This window comes from Gadus macrocephalus, chromosome 14 (genome assembly GCF_031168955.1).
Source record: "Gadus macrocephalus chromosome 14, ASM3116895v1".
NCBI classification, from domain to species: Eukaryota; Metazoa; Chordata; class Actinopteri; order Gadiformes; family Gadidae; genus Gadus; species Gadus macrocephalus.
In genome coordinates, this window is record NC_082395.1 from 7,708,910 (window position 1) to 7,725,041 (window position 16,132).

The following is a 16,132-nucleotide window of genomic DNA, read 5'->3' on the forward strand; positions in this document are numbered from 1 at the left end:
TATCATCTTATTAGTGTGGTTGCAATGCAAGCCACACTATTGTCATTTTGTCTATAGGCAAGTTCAGACTGAGGGACTTCTTGGAAAGCGGCTCAGTGTTTTGGCTACGCCCACACACTTAGTTCCCCTCTGCGTCCGTTCCCATCCAGGAACCTTTGTAGTGGCTACCCAACGGAGTTCAAATGTGATGTAATTAGTTCTGGAACACTTTTCCTCTTACGTGATTAATTAGCTTGTGATTATTAATTCTCGTTCTCGATCGTCTGCTTGTCTCCATCTGCTCTGCTTCTTTATTTTTTTTTACAAATGGCACTGTTTATGAGGAACTCGGATTAGAGCCGCTGCTCCTTTACTTAGAAAGGAGTCAGCTGAGGTGGTTCGGGCATCTGGTAAGGATGCCCACTGGGCGCCTTCCTTGGGAGGTGTTTCAGGCACGTCCAGTGGGGAGGAGACCTCGGGGAAGACCCAGGACTAGGTGGAGAGATTATATCTCAACACTGGCCTGGGAACGCCTCGGGATCCCCCTGTCAGAACTGGTCAATGTGGCCCGGGAAAGGGAAGTCTGGGGCCCCCTGCTTGAGCTGCTCCCCCCGCGACCCGACCCCGGATAAGCGGATGACGATGAGGATGATGATGAGGCACTGTTTATATGTTGTGGCTGTGTCGAGTTCTACTCACGTCATATCCCGCCTTAATCATACGTCGTACTCACATCCTATCCCTCCTCAACCGTATCCAATCAGCGTCGACTAGTTCGGAGCATCTCAGTTGAGGCTCAGAGAGCCCCTACCCCGAGCCAGGTACTAGCTGAGCCTCTAAACGGTGGTAAAAGCCACAGCCATCGCGGCTCACTTGAGGGAAAAGTCCTTCAGTCAGAACGCGCCTATTATAACTGCATTAAACATATGGTAGGTAAAGGTTGGTGGTGCCCTGCACGTGTCTCTGAGTATAGTCTAAGTTCACTTGACTTTTTTTATTTAAAGATATATTATTTACAGGTATTTAAAGGTATATTATCTACAGGTATTTAGACTATTTTCATCAGGGCTACATTTGCCTACTTTTGAGCCATATAAACTCAAATCAGGGTTGAATTAGGTCAGGAGGTACAGCGGGTTGACTTGTATCCGGTAGGTTGCTAGTTCGATCCCTGGCTTTTTCCTTAGCTGATTGTCAAGATGTCCCTGAGCAAGACCCATAACTGCTCCCGACGAGCTGGCTGTCGCCTTGCATGGTTGACTCCGCCGTCGGTGTGCCAATGTGTGTGTGAACCGTTGTAGGTCGCGTTGGATAAAAGCGTCTGCTCAATGACCTGAATGTAAATCAACGCAACAATTACAGGAAGTCCAGAGATATTCAACCCTAGAAAAAGCAGATGGTAAGTAATCGCATACGGCAGGTTTTTGCAATGCTATGTATTTCCCGCTGTTGGCACGACGTAGCGATCGATGGGTGTAAAATGTGTGACTGGCTGTGTTTTCAGCACTGTGGGGCATGGGGCCGTCCAGTGGAAGACATGCAGCCCCTGACCTGCACCCACAACTCCTTCACTTGTCCTCTGCTTGTCCTCATAGGCACCGTCCCAGGAGATAAGAGTGAGAGTGCTCCAGTTTCATTCGGTGCTTCACTCCGTCTCTGTCACTGTACACCCCCCCCCGCCCCTCCCCTCGATTTCACTTCTCGCTTTCTGAATCTCTCTGTCTGTCTCTCACTCTCATCTCAGTCTCCGCCTCTATCTGTCTGTCTCTGTCTCTCACTCTCACCTCAGTCTCTATCGCTCTGTCTCTCAGTCTCTGTCTCTCAGTCTCTGTCTCTCTCTGTCTCTGTCTCTCTACTCAGTCTCTGTCTCTCTGTCTGTTTTTTTCTCTCATTCTCTGTCTCTCTCCGTCTGTCTCTCACTCTCTCCTCAGTCTCTGTCTTTCTCTGTCTCTGTCTCTCACTCTCACCTCAGTCTCCGTCACTATGTCTGTCTCTGTCTCTCACTCTCACCTCAGTCTCCGTCCCTATGTCTGTCTCTGTCTCTCACTCTCACCTCAGTCTCCGTCTCTGTCAGTCTGTCTGTGTCTCTCACTCTCACCTCAGTCTCCATACTGTATCACTATGTGGTTGTTTTCTATTAGCAAAGCAATGTGTATTACATCTGTAATTTTATCGTCTGTCTGTAATTGTATTTATTCTGAATATATGTGTATTATAATTAATATAACTTCCTTCTATCATAAGAATTAATAGGCTTTCATAGTCATAAAAGCTTATTCACTCTTTTCCGCCAAACTGCATTGAGTCATTTCTTTTCCGCTGCAAAGTTTAAGATAACTTGGCACAAATTGAATTGAAATTGGTTGCTTTGGAAAATGCGCTGCGCTCTTTTTTGGCAGAGCAAAGCACATTCTAAAGTTTTGACAAATTTTTTTGGACAACGCTGAATTGTGGGCTTTAAGTCGGCATTAAAAGATGGAATAATGTTTTGAAGTAGGCCACAGGGTGAAGTGAGAAGTGTAGGAGGAGAATTTAAAGTGTGACACTAATTTTTTTTTAAATATACCTAAGAAGCCGCTCCATAATAAGATCGAGCTCCATTCTCCACAGGCTTTTAAAATCTCCTCATTTCCCAGTTTCACAAATCAAACCTTTTGAATGCAGCCTTAGTCCGATTGGACGGCATGGCCGCGCTTTATTTTTTTTGGACCAATCACGTTGCTTATATGGGGAGGGAGGGCGGGCGATCTGTAAGCACATCGAGTTCACAGAGAGTCCCCACTGTAAACCAACCTGACCTGTGAGTCAGTCACATGACAATCTCAAAGAGGTATTCCGCCAACGTGTCATGGCTGATAATCCACTGGCATGAAAGAAAATACAGTGTGAGTCTATACGTTGTGAAAGGCATCCCCTGTGCTTCACATTGCAAACAGGCCAGGCTTGCAATCTAAAAAGTATTAAACTTCAAAGCCCCTAAACACTAGACAGTCCTGGCACATTTAAAGGAAGGGCTGTTGCATTTCTAGTGTACGACCGCTATGGTACTCTCATACCCTAGATTATCCACCAGCTACTCTTTGCTAAATAGGTTACAACTTGGCCCATATAGCTTTGTGTCTTATTCATTAAGACATTTGGACTCTATAAGCATATTAGACATGTTCAAACCAATGGGTTGGTTGCTCTTGATCTTGAAGTCTTACTGGTGGTCAAATATGTGGTAATGCTAATAATAGTAATGATAGCTTTTAAGTATACTCACTAGTTGAAGGTGCTTTCCCAGAACCTCTCCAATTGAATGTAAACACTAAAAACTGTCCATGGGAGACCAAGATGACTGAGAGTTGCTGTTGAGTCTACTATATCATAAACCACTTCAATGTAGCCTATTTAAGGATTTGATCATGCATTTATTTTCATTTAGGTGTCAATGTTTCATTTGTCAAATCTAAAGTATATTTTATTAAATAGGTGTAATATCTATATTCAGTGGTTCAATCTTTTTGCTTGTTCTACTTGGAGCTTGTTAAGGTACTAGGCTATGCGTCCCATTGAAGTACTTCAGGAAAGCGCTTTATGACCTTATTTAGCTGTTCTGGCAATGAGTAGAGAAAGCTACTTTAAGTAGTCTCAAAGAGAGCATTTAAAAGGGATTGCTAAGGCCTTTACAGCAAATGCAGAGACATTGGTATCTTAAATAACCACTGCCTAATTTGGCATTGGGATTTCAATTTGTTGGCATTTGTTCATTCGGTCAGTCATCTTTCTAAGGATTGCAAAAAAAGTTGTGATATCATTTCATGGTTATTTAATTATGTTGGTTGTCCTGCTTACTTCTTATATATTGTTAAATAGGTAACACTAAAATACATGGTACAATTGTCTTTGAAATATAGCGCAATTTGACTTCAAATCTAAATGAAATGAAAAGAAGAACTTTCGAGTCTCAGACAGAATAAAAGTTGAAAAGATCAATATTAGTTAATAAAATAGAAGTTAGGCCTAGATTTTAATATTTGTTTCCATTGTCACCTTTACAAAATATAAGCCTGTTATCAATACATTTGGGCTGCTGTTCCTCTCTTTCTCCAGTCATTCAGCGACATGTCTGAGAGTGTTTCATTTGTGTGCGATGCGGTAAAATCAAATGCCCTCCACCGTGGGCAGTTCTGTGAAGCCCAACTTGGCCTGGATCCTGTGGTTGAGGATAGAGGACATCGCGTCTGCCATCGCTTCCCACGGCGCTCCTCAAAGTGTTGTCTCCTCAGCGTGGGCACGGACACCGCAGAAACCAACAGTAAACTCTGATCACTTTCTGATGTATAATGAAAGACCCAACCAGCACCCTGTTCCTCTACAAAGAAACAACACAATATAAACACTGGGACCCCTGCCCCCCTCCCCTCCTCTGATTCAGATGGAATTTGAACACTATGTGATTTTTAAGAAATACGTATTGGAGAGTTTTAGGAAATAGTGGGGGGGGGTTATCCCCATGGCTGTGACCCACGCCACGATACCTTTTGTCGTAGTTGACCATGTTGACGATTATATAAGACAATTTACCACGTTTAAGACTCCCAAAAAGCGGTTCTGGTTCGGTTCGGTTCACTGGCTTTTTAAGGGGAGTTCACAGCGTCTTCTGCACACCGCGGTTTTCCAATTTGCGCTGTTGATTCAGATCACAGTCGTCGGCCATTGGAACCCACTGAGCTGACTTTGCACCTCCAACCCGACAGGAAGCTGGGGGTGTGTGACATCCTATCGGCCCAGCAGCCCTTGTCACACCTCTCCCGGCCGACCTGGAAGTCCAACCTTCCTATTCTGACCTCCATAAACACTCAAAACTATTGTGTTATTTGAGTCAATCCGGTGTCCACCAGCTTCTTCACATGCTTCACACTTTTTCAATTCATTGGTAAAATATATCCAATTATTATCCAACAAAAAACAACGCAGATAGAAAAAAACAACAACGATATTGAATAGTACAAAAATCCACAACAACAACAGATACATTTAGATCCAAATGTCTTCCACTACACCATGTCTGCTACCCTTCCATCTCTACTATTTTATACTTGCCTTCCATACCGTCTACACACTTTCTATATGCACTTCCCACAACAACAGCAGCAGTTACAAAAACAGCTCCGAGCAATAGAGAGACAGAGAGCAGGGAATAATAGGATAGCAGCATCTGGAGAGACTTGTGGTAGGGGTGGTGGTGCTGGATGTGCCCTGCTGGCTCAGAGATAGTAGCGCGGCTACAAAGGACGACACTGCGAAGGGGAAACAAGCTCTGTGATTTGTGCAAGGCTGGCTGTAGAAGCTGTTTGAAAGAGCGTGGCTCTTACGGCTTCTGTCTCTGTACCCCGTGCTGAAGACAGGACATTTTAACACATCTCGCAGGCTCGCCTGGTCTCATTGTTCGGAGAGGACGTGATGAGGCCATTGTTGCTTTTGAAAGCATTTATTTTCTTGCTTTCCTTCCGACTCCTCTTCATAATCTCTCCGGTCTGTGGTCGTCTACTTCCATCAGTTTTTTTTTATAATCATCACCTGCGTGTGCAGCTTTGTTCAAACTCGTGTATGTCACGCTGTATTGAAGCAGGTGGTAAACCGCAGGTGTACTGCACACCTTTTAGTTGGAATCACCACCTGCGTGTTTCCTGTCTAAGTGACTTTGTGGAGCCAGCAACATATTCACTGTAGTCAGTGCCACACATGCATTTATACAGCCATACATGTTTCAGGGATGATTAGTTTTGTTATTGGTGGAATTCAGAATAACAAATGGGTGTTCTTTGTCGAGAAATTCATTAAACTGTAAAATAAGTTTCATCGATAATTCCTGCAAAATCCTTACAGTGAATATGGTCCTAATATGGTTTTAATGTGAAATTCATTTTATACTATAATTTGAGTATGTAGCCAACCTTACAACTTCAGTTCAATACAATGAATTATATTATTCAATGACTAAAATGAGTTATTCTTCCATATATTATTCTATTATTCATCTATTCTATGCTACATCTCGTCAATGTGTATACTCATGCTGAATGTTGAACCTCAAGTTCTTCAAATGCATCAAGCCTTCTAAACATGGCTCACTGTTACATGTGATCACAGTTCCATTAAATGGTTGGCAAATAACTGTAGACCGAACACTTTTTTAGATTGCTTTTCCATGCCAACCGTGGTTACAACTGCATGACATCAGCTCAATTCTGAAACTGTCAGACTGTAAAATGTGTACGGGGAGTGTACACACTTTGTACACACTGCATGCATTTGCATGTGCAAGTAGGTCACGTCATCTAAAAACGTGGATGTTGAGGGGGGGGGGGGGGGGGGGGGGGGGGGGTGCCTGAACAACACAGCAAGCGTGTCATACTACAACATATCCATTTGCAGGCCGGGTACGCCGCTGCCGTGAACAACACCGTTTCATTCGATTCCCTTCATCTCTCCACACCCCCTATTGTTTGGCTGTCACAGAGCCGTGTGTAGAAGCAGGACATACCACTTCATAGGAAGGCACCGCGGAGGCGGTGGGAGCGATGTGCCAGGGGTTGCAGATGCTAATAAATGAATAAAAGAACCCCCCACCCCCACCCCCTGGATGGATACGGCGTGGATGGGCCGGTGATGGCACGTGCTGAGAATAGAGACCGAAGTCAAAGGAAGTTCAAACGATGTGCTGTCCTGTCCCCGAGACGGCCATCTTGTTACTAGTGGCTTCCTTGCAACACATTAAACCCTCCTTTGACTTCCCCAGCCTCTTGTTTTGTGTTTTCTCTTTCATCTCCCACTGCTCTTACGTCTCTCTGTTTTCAGCATGGAAGCTCGTCTTGGCGCTAACGGAGTTGCGGTCGGTGCCTCGGGCGATAATAGTCTTTGTGTATCCATACTGCTATCTGTAGGTGCTGCTATCTGCATCATGTTTGTGCCACTTGTGAAGACTTTCTATTTTTCCCCTCCTGTCCCCTCCTGTAAGAGTACACATTTGTGGAGAGGTACTGGAGAGACTTTGTATACCGCCATGTTTTGTCGCATAGTGGCGCTTAATGAAATGGATTCCAGTTCAGTTTCGGGGGTTCACATTAAAAAGCCAGTAACAACCAAACCCAAAGCTGACTTACTTATCCAGAGGGACATGCAACATTTAATACATATAAACGGCGATGTCAACCATGCAAGTATTGCACACGCGTATAGAAACACGTATAGCTGCGTCAAGCATACCCCAACAATCAGCTAGAAGGAGCTAAGCCGACCTGAATAGTGACTGCAGAACCTCAAACTATCTTCAAAAGTAATCTCAAGGCTCATCTCTGCTGGGAACAACTCATCTTCAGAATTTTGTACTATTTTATCGCAGCAATAACACCATAACTTACTTTGATAGTTAGTTACTTTGTTACCATGTTTTGTTGCATATTGGCATCTAATAAAATAATTCAAGTTTAGTTTTGGAATGCTTGTTGACATACAATAATGATTTGATTGAGTTTAGAGCGCCTGAATGTTGAGACTATCAATGAGAAGAACCCATTATGTTATATTGACGACTTACCTGACAGTATTATGCAGCAAAACCTAATTTTCTGTTTATTTTCTTTGTAGATCAGAGAGAAAACAATCAGGTCGATTTTACCCTTATGTTACTTTACTAATATTTGATGCCATGTGGCTCCGATAAGCACCATAATACATAGTTGTGTACAGTCTATTGAGTAGGAGTCTGTATTTATTAACCCTTGATGTTGTAGACTTCCATTGTTGTCCAGAAACTCAATCAAGCTAGATGCGCCTCAGCCATCCCTGTTGCTTTGGAGAGCACAATCCATCTGTCAGCAGCATCCATTCAACCAAACATCATAGCTTTCTCTAAAACACCTTTGTTGCTGTTCCTTAAAACATTTATGTGTGAAACACATTTAACTTTTTCTGTATGAAGTCATACATACTTCTGGTACAAAATATTGATGGATGCTACGACCAAAGAAATATTTTGTTTGTTTCACTGTGTAAAAGTGTGAGTTACCTGGATGGTGGAATGACCTACCTAGCTCCATAGTGTTTGTGAATTGTTCTGCTCGCCTTATTTCTAGGCCCTTTATTACATTCAGAGCCTTTAGCAGATGGTTAATGCCCTGAAGCGCCTGACAACCAAAAACAATGCAGACTTACTTAACCAAAGGGACTTTATGTACAGCACAGTCAACCATGCAAGTATTACAGTATATAGACACACATATACAGCTGAGTCAATCGTGCAATTAATATGCACATATGTACGGCAGAGTCAACAATTACACACAGACATGCATATATATAAAGGACGGAGTCAACCATGCAAGACAACAGCCATCGGGAGCAGTAAGCGTTAGCTATCTTGCTCAGGGACACCCCGGCAATCAGCTAGGAGGAGGCGGGAATCAACCTAGCAACCTGCCGGTTGTATGTAAACCCGCTCTACCTCCTGAGCTAATCTGACATGAATTTGTGTCTGTAGAACCTCTAACTATCTATCTATGTATTTCAAACTATCAAAAGTAATCTCAAGGCCCATCTGTGCTTGGAACATCTCATCTTCAGACTTTTGTACTTTGTTATAGAACTAGTAACAACATAAGTTACTTTGTTAAGTACTCCAACACCGATGGACTAATAAAACACACAGTCAACTTTGTTTCTCATTTCTATTTTCCTCTGCACTCGTTCAGCTTCTGTACGTCACTATGGATAAAAGCATCTGCTAATGACTGAGCGTCAACATAATGAAAATGTTGTGCCTCTGTGTCCTCCCTTCTGCTCTCTTCTAGAAGAAACCACATATGATGCCTCTGGCTCCTCCTCTTTACCCCGCAGCCCCACGGTCCCGGGTGGTCCTGCTCCCCCATTGGCCAACATCCCTTCCTCAATCAGCCACTCGGATGCGGAGGCCACGTCTCAAGGGGGAGGGCTGAGAGGCCATCCTGCGTACTCCTCCTTTATAACGTTTCTGGCGGAAACGGCCAAACATCCGCTGAACCTGGTCCAGAGCAGAACCTCGCCGACCATCACCCGGGACAGGAACCTCACCAGCCAGCGGCCTTCGGAGGACCCGGACCAGGCCTCGGGCACCTCTTCCTCGTCCTTCTTCGGCTCAGGTCTGGCTCCCAGCATTCCCCACATGCAGCACGCAGCGCCTCGCACTGTGCCACCGCTGACACCCGTGTCCTTCATGTTGCAATCGGCATCGTCGTCATCATCATCATCTTCTTTATCATTCTTGGCATCTTCATCATCAACATCACCATTATCGACATCATCATCAACGACGTCATCATCATCATCAACAGCATCACCACAAAAAAAGAACACAGAATCTCACACTGTTTTATTGACACCAGCATCCGTCATCTCTTTAATTGCTCAAGGAAATTTTTTTACTTCTTCATCATCATCATCATCATCATCATCATCATCATCATTATCCTTCTTGGCATCTTCATCATCTGCATCACCATTATCAACATCATCATCACCAACGTCCTCATCATCATCATCATCATCATCATTCTTGGCATCTTCATCAACAACATTACCATTATCAACATCATCATCACCATCTTCATCATCTACATCCTCATTAAAAACCTCCTCAATGACATCAGCATCCTCCTCTTCATCAGCTGCGTTCAGCGTGTCTAGCATGATGTCATCCTCTGGCCCTTCATCGTCCAGCTCCCCATCGTCCCTCCAACAGAGCGCTACGTCCCATACGTTGCCGGGGGCAACCCCCACATCCCAGGTGTCCTCCACGCAGGGAGCCGAGAGGGTCGCACCTGTGACTACGTCGCTGTTCAAACTGTTATCAACAACATCACAATTATCTTCTCCATCCTCCTTGTTGTTCTCATCAGCTTCATCAGCATCAGCGTCGACATTGTTATCATCACAATCATCATCATCAGCATCCACATTGTTATTAGTATCATCTTCATCATCTTCATCATCCTCCTCATCATCATCCTCAACACCATCATCATCATCAACAGCATCACCACAAAAAAAGAACACAGAATCTCACGCTGTTTTATTGACACCAGCATCCGTCATCTCTTTAATTGCTCGGGGAAAAAGTGTCACTTCTTTGTTCACATCACTGTTCACATTATCATCATCATCATCATCATCATCAAAATCCTCATCAGCATACCCATCATCATCGTCATCATCATCATCTTCATCATCATCATCATCATCAACAGCATCATCACTAAAGCGAAACACAGCCTTATTGACACCGACATCCTTCGTATCCTCGTCGGATGAAGCCAAAAGTATCATATCCTCGTCCCCATCAGTGTTGACATCTTCATCATCATCTCCATCATCCTTTTCAGCATCATCATCATCATCATTCTTGGCATCTTCATCATCAACATTAGCATTATCAACATCATCTTCATCTTCACCATTATCAACATCCTCATTAAAAACCTCCTCAATGACATCAGCATCCTCCTCTTCATCAGCTGCGTTCAGCGTGTCTAGCATGATGTCATCCTCTGGCCCTTCATCGTCCAGCTCCCCATCATCCCTCCAACAGAGCGCTACGTCCCACACGTTGCCGGGGGCAACCCCCACATCCCAGGTGTCCTCCACGCAGGGAGCCGAGAGGGTCGCACCTGTGACTACGTCGCTGTTCAAACTGTTATCAACAACATCACAATTATCTTCTCCATCCTCCTTGTTGTTCTCATCAGCTTCATCAGCGTCGCCGTCGACATTGTTACCATCATCATCATCTTCTTCACCATCGTCATCACCGCCATCATCATTTTTCTCATCAGCTTTATCAACATTATCGACACAATCATCGACATTGTTATCATCATCATCCTCTTCGTCATCTTCAGCATCATCATCATCATCATCATTAAAGCGAAACACAGCCTTAGTGACACCAACGTCCTTCATATCCATATCCTCATTATTGTCCTCATCAGCTTCATCAACATCAGAATCGACATTGCTACCATCATTTTCATCATCATCATCATCATCCTCATCAACAGAATCCCCACCAAAAAAGGGTGCAGAATCTCACACTGTTTTAGGGACACCGACATCCGTCATCTCTTTAATTGTTCAAGGAAAAAGTGTCACTTCTTTGTCCAAATCACTGTTCACATCATCTTCATCACCTCCATCCTCATCTTCACCGACACTATCACCAGCATTATCATTATCATCATCAACATCATCTTCATTATCCTTCTTGGCATCTTCATCATCAACATTACCATTATCGACATCATCATTACCGACGTCATCTTCATCAGCAACACCAACGTCGTCATCCTCATCACCGCCATCATTATTATCAGCCCTATCAACATCGTCGACGCAATCATCCACATTGTTACCATCATCATCCTCTTCGTCATCTTCATCATCATCATCATCATCGACAACAGCATCAACAACAGTATCATCATCATCATCATCATCAACAAAAACAGCATCAACAACAGCATCATCACTAAAGCGAAACACAGCCTTATTGACACCGACATCTTTCGTATCCTCGTCGGATGAAGCCAAAAGTATCATATCCTCGTCCCCATCACTGTTCACATCTTCATCATCATCACTATCATTCTTGGCATCTTCATCACCAACATTGCCATTTTCAACATCATCATCAAGATTACCATTATCAACATCCTCATTAAAAACCTCCTCAATGACATCAGCATCCTCCTCTTCATCAGCTGCGTTCAGCGTGTCTAGTATGATGTCATCCTCTGGCCCTTCATCGTCCAGCTCCCCATCGTCCCTCAAACAGAGCGCCGCGGCCCACACGTTGCCGGGGGCAACCCCTACATCCCAGGTGTCCTCCACGCAGGGAACCGAGAGGATCGCACATGTGACCGCGTCGCTGTTCAAACTGTTAACGACAACATCAGCGTCGACATTGTTAACATCATCATCATCATCATCATCCTCATCCGCATCATCTTCATCACCGGCATCATCATTTTTCTCATCAGCTTCATCAACACCAGCGTCAACATTGTTATCATCATCATCTTCATCGTCACCGCCATTAACATTATCATCGTCATCTACCTCAATATCATCATCAACAGCTACATCATCATCATCATCAGCAACAGCACAAAAAAAGGACAAAGAATCTCACGCTGTTTTAGTGACACAGACATCCGTCATCTCTTTAATTGCTCGAGGAACAAGTGTCCCTTCTTCGTCCTCATCACTGTTCACATTTTTATCATCATCATCATCATCATTATCATCATCAACAACAAAAACAGCGTCATCGCTAAAGCAAAACACAGCCTTAGTGACACCGACATCCTTCATATCCTCGTCACCATCACTGTTCACATCATCATCATCACCAATGCCATCTTCATCATCAACATTACCATTATCTACATCATCATCAATGAGGTCATCATTATCATCATCCTCTTCATCATCATCATCATCATCATTGCCACAAAAAGAGAACACAGAATCTCACGCTGTTTTAGTGACACCGACATCCATCATCTCTTTAATTGCTCAAGGAAAAAGTGTCACTTCTTTCTCCACATCACTGTTCACCTTTTTATCATTATCATCAAAATCCCCATCAGCATCACCATCATCATCATCATCATCATCATCATCATCATCATCATCATCATCGTCGTCGTCGTCGTCGTCATCATCATCATCAACAACAGCATCATCACTAAGGCAACACACAGCCTTAGTGACTCCGACATCCTTCATATCCTCGTCAACTTCACAGTTCAGATCATCATCAACTTCATCCTCATCTTCACCAACACCATCTCCATCATCATCATCATCATCATCATCATCGCCACAATCACTATCATCATCATTAACAAAGTCACCATCATCACCAACGCCGTCATCATCATTATCATCATCAGACTCATCAGACTCATCATCATCACCAACACCATCATCATCATCATCATCATCATCCTCATCATCACTACCAACACCATCATTATTATTAACATCATTATCACAGTCACCATCATCACCAACACAGTCATCATCATTAGCATCATCAGACTCATCATACTCATCATCAACATCATCCTCATCCTCATCCTCATCATCACCATCACCATCATCCTCATTATCATCAGCATCAACTGTGTTCAATTTGTCAAACATGATGTCGTCCTCAAGCCCTTCAAGCTATTTGTCATCACAACCGTCACCAAAACCCTCAATTATTTCCAAATTATCATCCTCTGAAATCTCCCCAGCCTCCCCTCCAAGCCAATGGATTCTGCCATATCCTGTCCCACAGTCAGAGCCGGCATCATTAGCAACAGCAGGGTCCACTCACGTGACAGCAATCCCAATATCCTCCCAATCCAACACAAGTTTCCTTTTTGATTTACAAACACGTTCTGAGCGATTGTTCAGTGTAGTGTCTCCATTATCGATCCTGATTCATCAAACCGTGTTCAATCCAGCTTCTTCCAGAACTCAAAACCGCAAAGAAGAGGCAACACATACAGTATACTTACCATCCGATACATCTCATCGCTTGACCAGATCACGCATCATTTCGACTCTAAGCCGTAACCTTAGCTACAGTGCTGAACCCGAACTCAAAAATACACCGGCGCATACCTCAGATCCAATGTATTTTCCATCAAGTCAAGGACAGCTTCCTGGAGTATTTTCCACAGAACTCACAGAAACGCTGAAAGGTATGATCAGGGTCTTGCCTGTTAATAAGGGAAGAAGCACGGCCGCAGTTTCCACTTATGATCAAAAACCTCTACCAGATCAAAAGCCGCACAAAGCTTTCCCAAAGCTCCCTGCAACGCAGTCTGAGAGCCATTGGGTTTCAAGACACATCCCCATGCAAAGGCTAACAGGAACACCATATAAGGTTGAGGAAGATAAGAAATGGTCTGGGAGCCACGTTAAGAATCCTACCATGACACCACCAATATCATCAAGAATCTCGGAAACGTTCGTTGCATTTCCACATCGGACCCCTTGGACCGAGGCAGATAACTCACCTGTCTCTGACACAGCAATCACTAAGCAAACCTCTCCACACCTTGGCAACGGGTCTTCAGAGCATGCATCTCCCCCTGGTGATTTAGCGACAGGTCCCGGCCCCCGCGGAGCTCCTGTCTTTGTTATGAATAGTGGCCGGCCAAGCACTGCAGAAGCTGAGCTCATCGCTGTTTCCTCCCTCGCTAGTTTGCATCCGTTGCAACAGCGTTCTACGGCTGTTCCAGTAAAAACCTTCTCCGTGTCAGCATCGCGTAACTCACTACACTTGACACCTGTATACAATTTAGTCACACAGACAGGATCTCACAGGGATGAAACCCAAGGGAAGAGATTGATGTCACTCAGTGTGGTCTTTGCAAAAGGAACTTATTCAAAATCAGAATCATTTGGTCCACAAACACAAAGCCTTAACAACATATCAGCCCATGATCAAAGCCAGAATTTGTATCAATCACGGATGATCACAATGGACCCACCGTTTCAAACAAGGTCACTTTTTAGTCCCACCAGCAGGCCTTTCACAAGTTCTCTGTCAACTTTGACACATCCTCAAACTAAAACGGCGGAAATTTCAGTACGGGCCAAACACACACAAGAAGCAGACCAGCATTTATTTCAGCCGTCACAGGGACACGTTCAATTCATTTCAGGTCACACCCCAGCATCGCCAGACTCCTTCTCTCATATTAGGACTGTAGATACCCACCCGGTGAGCAAAAGCCAGATAAGAACTTCTTTATCCAACGTACACAAAGCTTCTGATAAAGTCACGCAGGCCCACAGCAGATTTTCATCACTGGATTTAACACATTTGACCTCATTCAGTAACTGGAAAGCCTCGAGAATAGCTTCTAGTAGCTCTGCCAGCCAATCCCCCGCCAATAAAGCAGCTTCACAGACAACCCCCTCCGAGGCTATCTCAGGGCATCTCTCTAATAAAAATGAAGTCACACTCGTGAATCGGCGTGAAAGGTCTCCGGGGTCAGAAATCATCGGACCACTGCGGTCTGATCATCAGTCACCGGCTCCCCCTCCCCATGCTGGGAGTGATGCATCACTTTTTTATTTAGACAGAGAAAACTCGACCTCATCCCCCAAAGATAGACAACCTCGAGCAGATGGCACGATTTTCAGTCCCGGCGCCAGAATAACAAAACCACAGCCGGAATGGAAAAGCACCTCTCTTCGATTGCATCCAAGCAGTTCCTCAGGACTCGACAATCTTGTATCTAATGCCTTAGGTTCTCATGTGTCACCAGACGGATTAGCGTCTGTTCCACATCCACAACGCGGCCTGTTGAAAGTTCCATCTTTGAATTCGACTGATGCAACTGTAGGCACAAGGAATCGTTCCCCGGCTCTCCTAAACGCGAGTGGACAAGGCGTTGAGGGTAATACATCAGAAACAGATCTAGATTATATACCAGGCCTCCCACCACGGGGTGGGCTGAATTTATCTCCAACGAATCACAGATCTCCCACCCTATCTACTCAGGGAACATCAATAGTTCATTCGACTCCCACTCCTCAAAGTGACAACAAAGAGAAAAGTTCAGGAGTCTACCACATGCAATTGAATCATAACAGCGATAACTTGCCGACAGAGCTTCCGCACTCTGAATTCCCCACTAAAATAAAACATACTCATCCCCTGCCTTCAGTCACTAATACTAGCACCTCTGATAACTTGTTGGATTCATTAACATCCAAAGCAGTTGCTGGAGCATCAGTAAATTTGTCAGCTTCCTCATCATCATCCTCATCATCATCGGCATCACCCTCATCCTCATCATCACTATCATCACCCTCATCATCGTCGCACCTGCCACCATTTCCTCCTCCATCTTCCCTGTCCTCAGAGACCGCCGCACTGACCCTAAGTAAAACGACTACATCCCCACAAACTTCCACCACGTACATGACTCACCGTGGTTTGTTTTCCGCAGCATCACCGCCGCCATCGTCTCTGACTGCATTGCCATCAGGTCTCATCACGTCAGCCGCCATGACGCCCACGCCGCCTGTCATTCCCGCCCGGTTCTCCGCGGTGCCTCCGTCC

At 44.4% G+C, this 16,132-nt stretch overlaps 1 protein-coding gene across 2 annotated transcripts in view; it reads left to right on the forward strand.

Annotated features, from left to right (window-relative positions):
* The window catches only part of kiaa1549lb (KIAA1549-like b), a 67,154-nt gene that overhangs the window by 7,585 nt on the left and 43,437 nt on the right, over positions 1-16,132 (forward strand). Inside the window, exon 2 of one of the 2 annotated variants that reach the window (XM_060071502.1) lies at positions 8,817-9,143. In XM_060071502.1, coding sequence (XP_059927485.1) covers positions 8,817-9,143 — 327 coding nt within the window. The remainder of the gene's footprint in view (positions 1-8,816; positions 9,144-16,132) is intronic. The other variant, XM_060071503.1, reaches the window with a different exon arrangement.